The sequence below is a fragment of the Nelumbo lutea genome, chromosome 4 (genome assembly GCF_056320005.1).
Source record: "Nelumbo lutea isolate HS-2025 chromosome 4, American lotus-T2T, whole genome shotgun sequence".
In the NCBI taxonomy this organism is placed as follows: domain Eukaryota; kingdom Viridiplantae; phylum Streptophyta; class Magnoliopsida; order Proteales; family Nelumbonaceae; genus Nelumbo; species Nelumbo lutea.
This window is the reverse complement of record NC_142687.1, coordinates 31,208,003-31,221,643: the sequence shown is the minus strand read 5'-3', so window position 1 is coordinate 31,221,643 and position 13,641 is coordinate 31,208,003. Positions and strand designations below refer to the sequence as shown.

General features: G+C 40.1%; 1 protein-coding gene across 1 annotated transcript; it reads left to right on the top strand.

Moving 5' to 3' along the window:
• The first annotated feature begins 4,418 nt into the window (after positions 1 to 4,418).
• On the top strand, positions 4,419 to 11,400 carry LOC148854981 (histone chaperone ASF1B-like). The gene is made up of 4 exons (XM_088982104.1): positions 4,419 to 4,984; positions 10,395 to 10,510; positions 10,605 to 10,951; positions 11,046 to 11,400. The coding sequence occupies exons 1-4, from the start codon at positions 4,876 to 4,878 to the stop codon at positions 11,047 to 11,049; spliced, it is 576 nt and encodes a 191-aa protein (XP_088838230.1). The 5' UTR covers positions 4,419 to 4,875; the 3' UTR covers positions 11,050 to 11,400.
• The last annotated feature ends 2,241 nt before the right edge of the window (positions 11,401 to 13,641 follow it).

The window sequence follows — 13,641 nt, the reverse complement described above, 5'->3', positions numbered from 1 at the left end:
TCCGGGTCGGCGACCTGGTCCTTCGTAAGATTATGGTGCCCGAACCAGGCGTGGGCAAACTTGGACCAAACTGGGAAGGGCCCTATAAAGTAAAGAGAGCGCTCGGGGGTGCATACGAGCTCGAAACCTTAGAAGGCAAACAAGTACCTCGAGCGTGGAACATCGTGAACTTAAGACGATACTACCTATAAACCGCCAAACGAAGTGGACGAAATCAGGTCCCATGGGCCACGATGCAGAGCCAAGAGGAACATCGGCGTAAACAAGCAAAGAAAATGGCATATTATCAGCTTGACAAAGAAACAGTTCAGGAAAAAGGAACACGTGGGCAAAAAGATTATCTATCCCATTGCAAGAAACAGTACATTGGCCATCAGAAGGCACTTACAAAAAAAAATTGTTACATGCCCGGAGCTACTTCTTCGCCATCAGAAGGCACTTCAACAACACCCAAGCCCCTGCCTCTCCTTCAGAGTCTGGCTCGCCATCGGCAGCATTGGCCATCTCCTGAATTATACGCGAAGTGGATATGGCACTAACATCAAGGTCGGGGTACGTGTTCCAGATCATCCACCGACTCAGTTTGAACCCCCTCCTGTAAGAATCCACCATCAGATCGTCAAAACATGGAGAGGCAATGTAGTCTTCAACGGCCTTCTTCTTGGCGTCTTCAATGCCTTGGGAAAAAATCTACGTTTTCTCCCTGATGTCCTCCTGAAAATATTCGACTTGATGCTGCAAATCCAACTTCAAGTCTGCCATGTGCTTGACAATGACCCCCATGGCCTCGGCATCATGCTGAGACCTCGCCTGCCTGGCCATTGCGACGTGAGTAGCCTCCTCGGCAGCATAAGCGGCCCCTCAGCAGTTCGGGTATTCGCCTCTGCAGCACGGAAAGCCTCCAGCAGCATGAGCGGCAAACTCAGCAGCTCGCGCCTGTCGCGAGCTTCTCTCCACTTGGGATGCTAAGGCATGAATTGAAGAATTCACCTACCAAAAGAAACAAGTGAGCAATGACCGCAAAAGCGATAGATAATGAAAAAGGCAGACGAAATCTGACTTACCACCATAGCATGAGTTACGGCGCGGCAGGCGACCTGGTTCAAAGGAAGATCGGTCCACGCCATGATCTCCTCAGGGAAAGTAGCCTCCCTACTCTTCTAAAGAGCGTAGTTCGGCGTCAACACGCTCTTGAACTCCCATTGAGCTCCCAAACCCGAGGGCGCAGCCCGCGTATGAGCGGACCCAGAGTGAGCAGGAGCACTTGAGTATGCAAGAGCGCCCGTATAAGTGGTCTCAGCGTAAGGCGCCCTGATAGCTTCATGCATCGGTGGAGTCACCTCGGGCTCCCTGGGCAGATCCTCCGGCGTGTTGTCTGGAACTTGAGGCTCCTCTTCCGAGGGCAGCTCGGTACGAGTTCACTTGGCGACCCGCTTCCTCCTCTTCATACCTTGGAACAAACGCCCCCCACGAGTTCTCTCCGCGTCCATCACACCTACAGAAACGAGTTCGACATAAAAAAAAATAAAGGAACAGAGCAACAAGAAACCGCAGAACTAGAAACCTACCCGAACTCAGGCCGGCCGCAATAAGCTTGGCCTCTATTAAGTAGTAATGGCACTTCAAACCTAGCCATGCCCATTGCCGGAGGCCCTTCACCGTCTCTTTGTCGAGAGTAACACCTGAATCAGGAGCAGCCTCACCCCACCCGGTTTGAAAGGGCCATCCTTGTGCACTTCGCACACCGAAGTAGTCCCGCTTCCACGCCGGGACTTTATTAGGAAGATCGTGTAGAAGTTTAAACCCCGCGCGAGGAGAAAGGTAATACGCCCGTCTTCCCCTAGGAAGAGAACCCGCCTGTCTCTTGAGCATTAAGATGGAGGAGAATATCTCTAACCTAAAGGGAAATTCTGCTCGCAAAAAAGGGAGACTGTCCCCAGCAGGTTTCGAATAGAGTTCGAATGAAGTCGGCCAATGGTGACACTGAAGTGGCTTATGACTTCGACGAGAAGAGGGTGGAAAGGAAGTCGCAACCCCGCAGCGAGCTGCTCTCGAAAATCACGATCTCATCAGGACCGTGTTCCCAAGGAAAGCTACCCGAAGGAATAAAATATGTATACCCCCCAGGCAGATTGTAAGACACAATTATAGATTGAAGCCCCTCAGGCGTCATGGTCGAGGGACCAAACCTGTCTAGCATCCGACCTCGGCGAGAGGTAGACGCCAAACTGCTCGAAGCGGCTCGGCTTACTAGTTCATAGTCCTCGGGTTCCACCTCAGGATCACTGAGGCAGTCGGGGGATACGGCTCGGTTTGTAGAACCTATGTCAGTCCTACTTGAAGAGTCGTCTGGGCTATCAAAGCTAGACATTGAGGAAAGGAGGTGAATTCAGGAAAGTACTCACCGGAAGAAAGTTTTGAAGGCTCCGGAGACGGGAACAAGCCAAAAAACCTTGGAGGCTATGTAACCACCCTAGACGCGAGCTGATAAAACTTGGACGCGAGCTCAATAGGCAAACCGTAGAAGTGACAAATCGACTGGGGTCTCCCACTATTTATAGCTACAGTAACCAAGAACCGATCGTGCAGATCAAAGGCGATCCGTCGGCCCACATTTGCGCTGACCGCACGTCCCCTGAGGTCGAGACGTGATTGGCGCATGTCTTTCTGAAAAAAGCGAAACGTCAGCGCACGTCATTTTGAAACCGATACCGCGCTGACCGCACGTCCCCTGTGGTCGAGACGTGATTGGCGCACGCCTTTCTGAAACTGACCGCGCCGCACGTTCCCTTGACAAATGCTAACGCACGTCCAGCGGTGGCGCCTTTTTCTGACCCGCTGTCATGTCCCAGCGGCACAAAATTTTGAAATTCAAAACGCGCCGTCAGTTTCCCGCCTTCTCGGAAACCGAAGAACCCTCGCAAAAGCAACTCACGCAGTCAAGATTCAAGGGATGGGACAAATCCACCTACCACCTCGCAAAACTCCCCGCACCAGGGCACGACCCTTGGCACGAGGAGTGGGGGGTAATTGATGAAGGAAGATTTGACCCGACCTCACAGTTATGCGACACGTGGCAAGGACAACAGCTCGGCACAAAAGCAAGCCTAAAGCGCGAACACCAAGGGGACACCAACGGACCGAACTCCCTACTGGGGGCCCGAACTCACCCTTGGCCCCAAACCAGAAAGTAATCCGAGCTGCCTACCTTGTAACAATTTGGGATACACCTCGCCAAACTGGCTGATCTTGTAACAGTTTGGAATACACCTCACCGAACTAGCCAACCTTGTAATAGTTCGGGATACACCTCGCCGAACTGGCCAACCTTGTAACAGTTCAGGATACACCTCGCCGAACTGGCCAGCCTTGTAAACAGTTCGGGATACACGCCGAAATGGCCTACCTTATCAGTTCGGGACATACCTCTCCGAACTGGCCGATCTTGTAGCAGTTCGGGATACACCTCGCCGAACTAGCCCGCCCTATACATACCTCCGAACTCAAGACTTCGCCTCGTTCACCATTCTGCATCACCTTCTGGGCACCAAAACCAAACAAGTCGTACCGTGCCTGACACTGAGGAAGTCCGTACCCGAGGGCGCCGCACCCAACTGACTTGGGATCTGACGCTTGACGGCCGCACTCTAAAACGGCCACCTGCCACCGCCACCTGACACCGCCATCTCTAGTTAGAGAGACGGTTAGGCAGTGGCGGTTCTGTCCCAGCCGAAAGGACGACGGCCGAATTGACGGATGCAAGAGTAATCATACCCGACCTGACAAGGGCCTCAGAGCGAGTGCGTGAAGTGATTATAAGAAACCCCTGCCCCCAACAAACAAGGTATGTGAACTTTGCGCTATCTGGTCTACACTCTGCCTTTGAGAGATTACTGACTTGAGTTTCGGAGTTATCACACTGGGTTCCCCCCGGAGCTCTCTTCTTTCCCGTTTCAGGCTCCCCGACGCTCCAGCTCAGAGGCAAGTTCGTTGACAGCTAAGACCGGCTGGATTGCGCTCCATCAGGCTCCCGTTACATCGGTTTTTGATTTACATCACATTCTATTGCAGCCTTAAGTGGCTCTGGATGCAATTTGGATAATCTGATTTGAAGATTTTACAGTGCATTGGTTCCCGAAATTTGTGGCTAAGCCCATTAAAACTTTACAAAAATGTCAACCCAGCCCCACTAAGTTGCACCCCAACCCTGAATTGGATAAGAAGCTGTATAATATAACCACAACAATGCATCAAAGGCTGTGATTTTACGTTTTTGGCACAGACTGATTTCTCCTCCAAGTTTTTCCCGTATCATAGTAACCCTATTTTTAAAAGATATCTTATGGATCTGGTCGCATGAAATATCTATGTGCAACGATTCAATATACCATTGGATTGGAATCCGTGTTCATGTGCTATTTTTTCCGTCTGCACAGCTTCATTTATTCAATTTTACTTCCCATCTCAATCGCTAGAGTTCATCGCTGCGCTTATATTTGCAATCCCCGCCTCCTTGTAACAAATGTTTAAAATCTCCCGCCAAATTGGAGTGAGGGCGACCATTCACTCCTTCGTCAACCGTCTACTGCCGGTGAACCCCAGCTCATGTATATATAAAGCAAAGCATTCTTTGGAAATTTTAACGAGGCTGCAAATCTACATTTCTCCGGTTGCATCTCGTATTTCTACTTCATCTTCTTCCCCTCGGTTCTTGCCTTTTTTTTTTTTTTTTATTGTTTATTTTCTCATTCTTCGTTTTTTTTTTCCTAAAATAAATTGGGTAGGGCTCCTGGGTTAAATGAATGTTCTAGAATCTAGGGTTTTGATTAATCTATCGACGGAATCAGTTCCTGAGTTTACTTCCAATTCAAGACAATGAGTGCTGTGAACATCACAAACGTTACGGTCTTGGACAATCCGGCGCCGTTTCTCAACCCTTTTCAGTTCGAGATCACTTACGAGTGCTTGATCCCTCTCAAAGATGGTAGAGTTTTATATATTTGTTATTCATTTATTGTTAATTTGAGCTTGTCTCGACCGCTCGGCTTTTTGATGTGGTATATAAGCATATTGTTTCTGGGTTCGTGGAGGGTAATCTAGGGTTCTTAAGACGGTCATATTCTGATTGTTAGGGTCAACTGACATAGGTCTATCGTGTTGAACCGGAAAGGGTGCTCAGGGAAATGATGGAAATGCCCATCCAGATGGGGGATATAATATTGTCATCGAGGGTTTAATTTAATTTCAGTGGATTCTGTTCGAAACAAGTCCGTTGCATCGATAAACTATGAAGATTATGCTTCACCTCACATTTTCATTTGAATTTATTTTTCTTTTGATGTAATATTAGTATTCACAAGTCACATAGCTAACAGAAACGAAGTGAAAATGGAATACCCGGCATATATCAGGGGCATATTTCCATTTTAAGCATTAGTGATGTGCAAATGCTTTATGCTAGGCAATTTTAGATGATCATAATATTAATAATAATTGTCAAATTTTTCTGCAGCATTTTTTTTTACGTTTACATGTATTAAAAATGATTATTGTTTATATTTAGATGTGTATGAAATATTAAATGTACCCGAATGTTCTACAAAATTTAGGTATTTTTCATAATTTTTTTTTGTGTTTTTATCATCCTTTTTTAATTTTTATTATCTAATTATGATATCATAGTTTTGCTCATTTGATCATCTTGGATGAATTGCTTACCAGCCACTTGGACATAAGAACAGTTTCATTTTTAAGTCAGTTTAAAAAAGGTCTTATATTGTTATAAGTATTGGATATAGATCTGATTAATAGAATTTTTTGATGATGTAAAAACCTTAAATTTAGAATTTAATGTGAGAGAATAGTTAAGTATAAGACTTAATAAGAAGGAATTGAATGAAGTGACAAGTAGTAGCTCGAAATGCATTTTTTGCCCTTATAATTAGAAAGGGATTAAATTAAAAAATAGGGGTATTTTAGTCAAAAAATTTCCACAAGCTCCTTCATATTTCAGGTAGTTGTATAGATGTAAGGTGTTGATTAATAGAAGAAAACCGTTCAAAAATAGTAAGTTGTTCTAGTTGAATCAATGAGAAGTCTCAATATCCCTCATCCATGTTTTGTTTTATTTGGATAGGCAATGGAACTGCCTTCATGCCATGAATGAAGGGCTTGGCATGAGACTGCGAGGAAAATGTAAACTAATATCTTGTGCTGGGAGTGAAAATGTAAAATTTGATATATAACAATCATTTTCGAACAACATCTATGCCATGCATACATCGTAGTTAATATATATTTTACCCTTTTCCCTATCAAAGAGATCATTTGAGAATAACTTTCAGTATCATACACAGTGCTCGCTATACTTTTTTACCCCATTTACTATAAATGATACATTATTATTTTGATGAGGATCAGAATGTAGCTTTCTCTGATTATTCAATCTAACATGAAGATGGTAATGACCAAACATAGCAAGGTCTTCCTTAGGGTTTTGTAACTCATTCAAATGGATGCATAATATATCAAAGCACTTATCTCTACTTCTAAAATGTCATAAGTTTATTGGAAGTGTTTAGAAGCAATGGTTAGTAATATAGTTTCATTTTTATTTGTATATACATTATTTTTTTGATCAATAACTTTGAAACTTTTATTGATTAAAATACTTTAAGGTACAACAATAAGTTACATGATCCAGTACAGAATTACAAATGTGCCCAAAACATATATGTTCTTTGAACCCCTTGCTTTGCTAAGCTATCTGCCAAACTGTTGGCAGATTTCCTTACCCATCCCACCTGAATTGACATGTTCCTACATCCGTTTAAATATTCTGAAATCATTCTTCAACTGCCATGTCACCCATTCCCCTTTCTGCAACCATTTTATTATAGTTTTTGAATCTCCCTCGGTGATCAATCTATTGATCCCCAACTCTTTAGCCCTTTCAACCCCATATACTGCAGCTAGAAACTCTGCCCTTGTCACATCACCTACCTCCACAGGGCTGGAGTACAGGGCAATGATGGAACCATTTTCGTTTCTAATGGCCCCCCAATACTGAAGGGCCTGGGTTACCCACACAACTCCCATCAAAGTTTAGCTTCTTCCAACCGTTTGTTGGAGGGGACCAAGTCTCAACAAACTGTCGTCTCATAGATGATGAAGCAGCAATAAGTCCCCAAACCCTGAAGAAATCTTTGACCTTGAAGGCTGAAAACAGCTTCAAACTTTTTACCCAATGAGCCACCCTCAATGTTATCGTTTCAACTAAAGCTTCCTTGCATTTTTCTTTACTTTCAAATATCCTATCATTTCTTTCCTCCTAGATGGTCCAAAGTATTGCTGCTCTAGTACACCTCCAAAGAATCCTTCCCCTCCTTGTCTTACCACTGATACCATTAGGATTCAATAGGCCTTCCACCCTGTCAGGAGAGGACCACCTGCACCCAAAAAGGGAAGTAAACCAATTCCAAATAAAACTGACAAAAGGGCAAGATATAAGAAGGTTGAAAACAGTCTCACCATTCAATTTACACAGGACACACCAGTTAGGGGACAAGCACTAATTTGGTATTTTCCTTTGAAATATACAACCATGAAAAACATTTTTCTTGACTAAAATACTCTTGTTTTTGGATTTGATCCCTCTCTGACTGTGATGGCATAAAATGTAATTTGATTATTACTTTCGATCTCATTCTTTAAATGGTGCACTAAATTTCTTGTTAGAGAGGTTAAGGCTTTGGTAATCAGTTTCATTATCTCATTCACTGTCTCATTGTCTCTAAGATCTTCCATTTGCACCCATAATCCACCATATGGAGCCATTTTACAAATGACTATTTGTATAAATGCTCTTTGCAACAAAACTCATTTGGTTTTACATTTTGTCAGTTAAATTCTGGTTGTATCTCATTCTATTCCTGTTATTAATGTTTAGCAGAAGTTTTTATTTCCTCCCATCTAAAGCATTAATAAGATCTTCCTTGATTGTAGTTATAGATTAAAAAATATTTCTACACCGAGTCATAGTTATCTGCCATAAAAGATGAAGCAAAGGATGGAGTTTCCCAACTTATCAAAAAAAAAAAAAGGGTGGAGTTTCCCGCATTTGAAAAGCTGATAAATTGCGAATGCATATAGATAATAGCATCTAATATCTCACTTTGAAGACAAAATTACAAAACCAATTTTTAAGGAGAAGAAATGATTAATAAAATGATATTTAATGTATTATAAAAAAATGATATTTAATGTAATAGTTACTTGAAGGGCAAAAATGTTGAAACAAAGCAACAATGGTAGCTGTACACATCTTTTGATATTAATACAATTTACATTAAAACTAGTAAATTTATGGGCAAAGCTTTCATTGAACGATCATGACATAACTAATAGCCTGATGCTATTTTTTGTCTAAGGTATTTAGATATGCTGGTAAGATCATGAGGCATAAGATGTCCTGCTTAGTTCTTGCCCTTGGTATCAGGAACTTTTTTTTCCTAAAAAGGATATGAGTTGAAATAGTCAAACTGCTTAGTTCTTTTTCTTCTCATAGATATGTTGCTTTTCTATGTTTTAATATGAATCTTATACTTTTTATGTTTTTTTTTCGTGAGAAAAGGTTAAGTATATTGTATTAGCATCAAATCAAAAGGTCAATGATCCTGTACAATGAGATGCTGTGCAGATATAATTACATTTAAGAGCCCCCAAAATATCATTCTCAAAATAGTAGCAGAAAAAAATCATTTTAAAATACATCGGATATAGTCATCCAGCCCTTTAGTTCCTTTTGCTTCAAAATTAATTACCCCTGTCTCTGATTTTTCTTTCTGCTCTAAAACCCTGCTACTTCTTTGAATCCAAATAGCCATATTGCATAACTGCCTAAAAATCTTCCATTTTCTGGATATGCCTGAGAAACCTGCTTCCTTGTAAGAGTTCTTTCACTGCCCTTGGAAGTGAAGCACCAGTTTAATTGGACTGAGTTTATAAAGTGATTCCATACTATTGCTGAAAACCTGCAGTGAATGAAAAGGTGGTATGAGGATTTGGTGTCAAAGCCACATAGCGGGTACAGCAAGTCTGGTACAGTAAAGCCCTTAGCAGCACTTTCTTTTGTAAGGCACTTCTCCCTTGTGGCCACCCAAGAAAAGAATTTAACTTTTAGAGGTGCAATACTATTTTATGAAGTTTATAGATAATTTGCAATGGAAGATGGTTGCTGGTTGCTGGTTGCCATGAAACCTAGGGTATTACCTAGGGTTCATGTAAAAAAATATAATTTCCAAGGTGACTGGGTGACAAGGTGCCCCCTATTGCCTAGCTTCACCTTGGCACCTTGAAAACTATGCTCATAATATATTATGTTATAGGTACTCTATGCAATATCTTGTATGAATTTGTAGAATTAAGTCACTGCTCAAGGATTAAGAGTTGGATATGTATTTATATGCTTTAGGGTTTTCTGCCCTTGTGATAATTGGAAATAATTTAATACAAGGCAATTCTGTTTGATTTTGGTAGAAACTAGAAGGGAACTTATGGGCACCAAGGACCATTAACTGGATAAGATTGAGTCGTATAGTTAGTATAAACCATAATCCCTTCTGCTTTCTCAATTTTATAACAGGGATGTTATGTTGCAAAATTGCAATATTATTTGGGATTTTATTGATTTTGAAAAATGTTGCAACTTAAAGTTGGAGACTGGATTTATTATATTGTTTGATCAAATCAGGGAGATCTGTTCCTCTCCAGACCCTGCATTGGCAGGAGCCTTGTGCACTGTGCTGTCCTTATCAAACCAGGGAGATTAATGGCTTTTTATGACTAAATTTGGTCATAAAAAGTCATTACCTGCAAAAGGGGTCCAAATTCAAGTGATAGGGCCATCATTTGGTTGATGTTCTGATCCATTACCTGTCACACTTATGGCTGGTAATTGAGTTTTCTAGTGTAATTTTAATTGGCCAAGAACTTGCTTTGGTATGCAATTTTAGTTTGTATTTTAGAAATCCTCTAATGCCATGTGCAATTTGATACCACAAAGCCAGCAACCTAAGAGATGGGGTTTACCACTTTATTAAGGACCACAATTTTGAAATATATTTAATCTTAAAGTGTACATAATCAAACATTGGGGAAAACTCTTTATGGAGCATATGGTTTATAAATTTTAATGAATTGTTCTTTTGCTAATGACTTAGTTTTAAATTGTAATAAAATTGTATGTTCTGGGAAATTTGTCTGTATTGCGTTCTGTTTGCTCTATAATAATTGCCCAATTCTAAGTCAGCTTTCTGGTTGGTCTTATTAGCATTATGTTGTGTTGATATCACGGCTATATATAACAATTTATTGTCTGTTTTATCTGTGTGCAGACTTGGAATGGAAACTTGTTTACGTAGGATCTGCTGAGGATGAGACTTATGACCAACTTTTAGAGAGTGTTCTTGTTGGACCTGTCAATGTTGGCAACTACCGTTTTGTTTTCCAGGCAATCTCCAATAACTCCTTGAAAGAAATTCGTAAATTTGAGTTTATATTTTTCTTTTGCATATGTATTGAAACAAATATGGGTTCTTTTCCAGGCGGACCCTCCAGATCCATCGAAGATCCGTGAGGAAGATATTATTGGAGTAACAGTGCTACTGTTGACATGCTCTTATCTAGGACAAGAGTTTGTCAGAGTGGGCTACTATGTTAACAATGATTATGATGATGAGCAGCTAAGAGAGGAACCTCCACCGAAGGTTCTGATAGATAGGGTGCAGAGAAATATTTTGGCTGACAAGCCCAGAGTGACAAAATTCCCCATCAATTTCCATCCAGAGACTAATGAAAATGGAGGACAGGCAGCTCCTTCACCTGATCATCCTTCTGAAACAAATGTGAATGGAGAACAACCACCACCTTCACCAGAACATTCATCTGACAAGTGAGAATCTTAGTTTTCCAATCAAATTTGCCATTTGCCAATCTCAGGCCTTCAATTTTTTCTTGGAAGGTGGCAATTGTGATGATCATTGCAGGTGAAAATCAGCTTGCTGGAATTCTGAATCATATTCAGAAGGCAACCATGTTAATTACCCAGAATTTTGGTTCACTGGATTCAAGCTATTTCTGGTAATCCTTATTTAGCTACGACTGTTCATGCAGATGACAATCTTGTGAAACTTTTGTGTTTCGATGGGTTCTCTTTGAATGTAATTCATTGATAAAACAGTTTACTATTTATTCTCCTGGTAGAAATTTACCAACATGGATCCCTTGTCCCCCCCTTACGCATGTTCATATATGTTGTCTTGACATTTTCCAAAAGAGGAGACTGAGGAGTGTTACCAACAATAGTATTTCCAAATGATAAGCTGTGATTAGTTTATGAAAGTGTGCTATTTTAACATGCCTTTTTTTTTATTTCCATCTCTTGATTTCCTAAATTCTAAATTTCTAATTTCATACAATCATATAGTTTCTTTGAAAACCGAATCTCAGTTTGCTACTAGATTTATTGATGTAATATTTTTCTAAGTTTAAATAAAGAAAGCTTGAGATTTGGAGTATTGAATGCCAACTAGGGGTGATCATGGGCTGGGCTTAGCACTAATGATAAGTGATTTAACCTGGACCCACCCGAGCCCAGCCTGGCCCTATAGTACTATTGAGTGTTTTCTAAGTCTTCACATTGGTTAGGCAATGAGAATGAAGGTCTTGCACTCTTGCCTTCATTTATATTAGGGGTGCTCATGGTTTGGTTAATCGAACCGTGGGGCATTTTTTTGGAACTGAATTGGTACTATCAGTTTTTGGAAAACTGGTAATTGAAATCAAATTAAAGCCAATTAGTTAACCGGTTGATTGGTTTGGTTAATTGTTGGTTCAGTTTGTCATTTTTTGGTTTTTTTTTATTTTTATAATAAATTTTAAATAATGTAAATAAATATATAATAAAATTATAAATATATATTTATATATAATGTATATTTATTAATTAATAATATATAAAAAATATAATATATAATATACATAATTATATGCATATTTATATGATATGACCGTTCAATATGGGAACTGGACCTCTGACCGGTTAGTTGTCCGATTCAGTTTTAAAAACCTTGGTGATGCCTCGACTGGAGGTCTGGAATGTAGGTTTTATATTATTCAAAGAGAAATGTTGAAATTGAGTTCTGAAACAGATTAGTTTGGAAAAATATTCGCTTAACCGTGGTGGTGCGGATTTAAATGTTGCAATACAAATAACAAAAACAAATGATAAATGCAATAATGCATACTGGACGACCAACAGCTGATTACCAATGTTTGAAATGCCACGTGCCAAATAGTTATTGGATTTGTCAAAAGTTGAATTTTTTACTATGAAAGATTACTGCAAAATGTTTCATTAACACCTAATCCATGTCGAATAGACGTGAGAATTCATAATTCATGAGAAAGGGACTTGTGTCACGACAAATAGAAACTAAAGCTAGTGCTAGATTACAGATCGACTTAATATGAATCAAAGTGGATTTGCATAGATATTCTAAACTTACACCCATGCCACATCAACATGCGAACCCCTTAAAGAACTGGACTTCATAAATAAGAAATTATGAATCGAAGGTGGATTGTCATTGGCATGGATTAGTTTATTGGATAGAGATTTGCAAAATAGAGAGGACTGTGGAGAAAAGAACTGGACCCACTTTAGGCTTTGGATCCAGATTGGCCCTAGAGGATATTCTGGTGCTCTGATTCTGTTACCAAATTTCGGAGGTGCAACTTGGCATACTATAGAAGAGCCACCAGAACTGCTCTGATCATTACCGAATTCCGGATGGTGCAGTGGATTAGTAGAGTTAGCAATCATGGTTTAAACTGGCCCGGAAATGAAATCGCTTTGACCACCAGTTCCTGGGTCAAATGATCCGATAATCCAGTCCAAACCCCACCCAGATGGTTTTGGAGTCCAAAACTGGACCCGGAGCCATGACGGGTTCCTAGGTCAACTGGTCCGACCATCCGGGCTGGTCCAGTTTTTAAAATCATGTTAGCAATCATAATTTTAATGATGTAATTTAGTGAAATATTAAGGTCATTTTTTATTCAATTTTCATTTTTGTTCATTCTTTTCAATAACAAAATTTTAGAAAGGAAAAAAATTGGATGTAAATGGGCAGAATGAGAAAAGGTTACTACAACCAAATGCTTTTTTTTTTCCCAAAAAAAAAAAATATTTTCATGGAAAGAATGATTAAAACAACTTACTCTAATTCTTTTCAGAGTCCATGCTTGAGTACTTACACTGTTAACTGAGTAGGTAAGGCCTTGTGGGTAATTGGACATCAATTTGTGGTATTTGGGCAATGGGTTGAATTGGGTCATTGGATCGATATACTCAGATCCAGATTTTATTCGTTAATATTAGGATTTGAATCACACCTTATTTATCGGATTTATATCGAATTTAGATGGAAATTAGCAGTAATAAATTAAGCTTAAATGATCAACATATTATATATTGCCAATAGAATGAACTAAAAAAAGACTGATATATTGTATGTCATGAACACAATTTGAATGAAACTTGAATATATGACTCTAAAGTAAAATACGACATTCAAACCA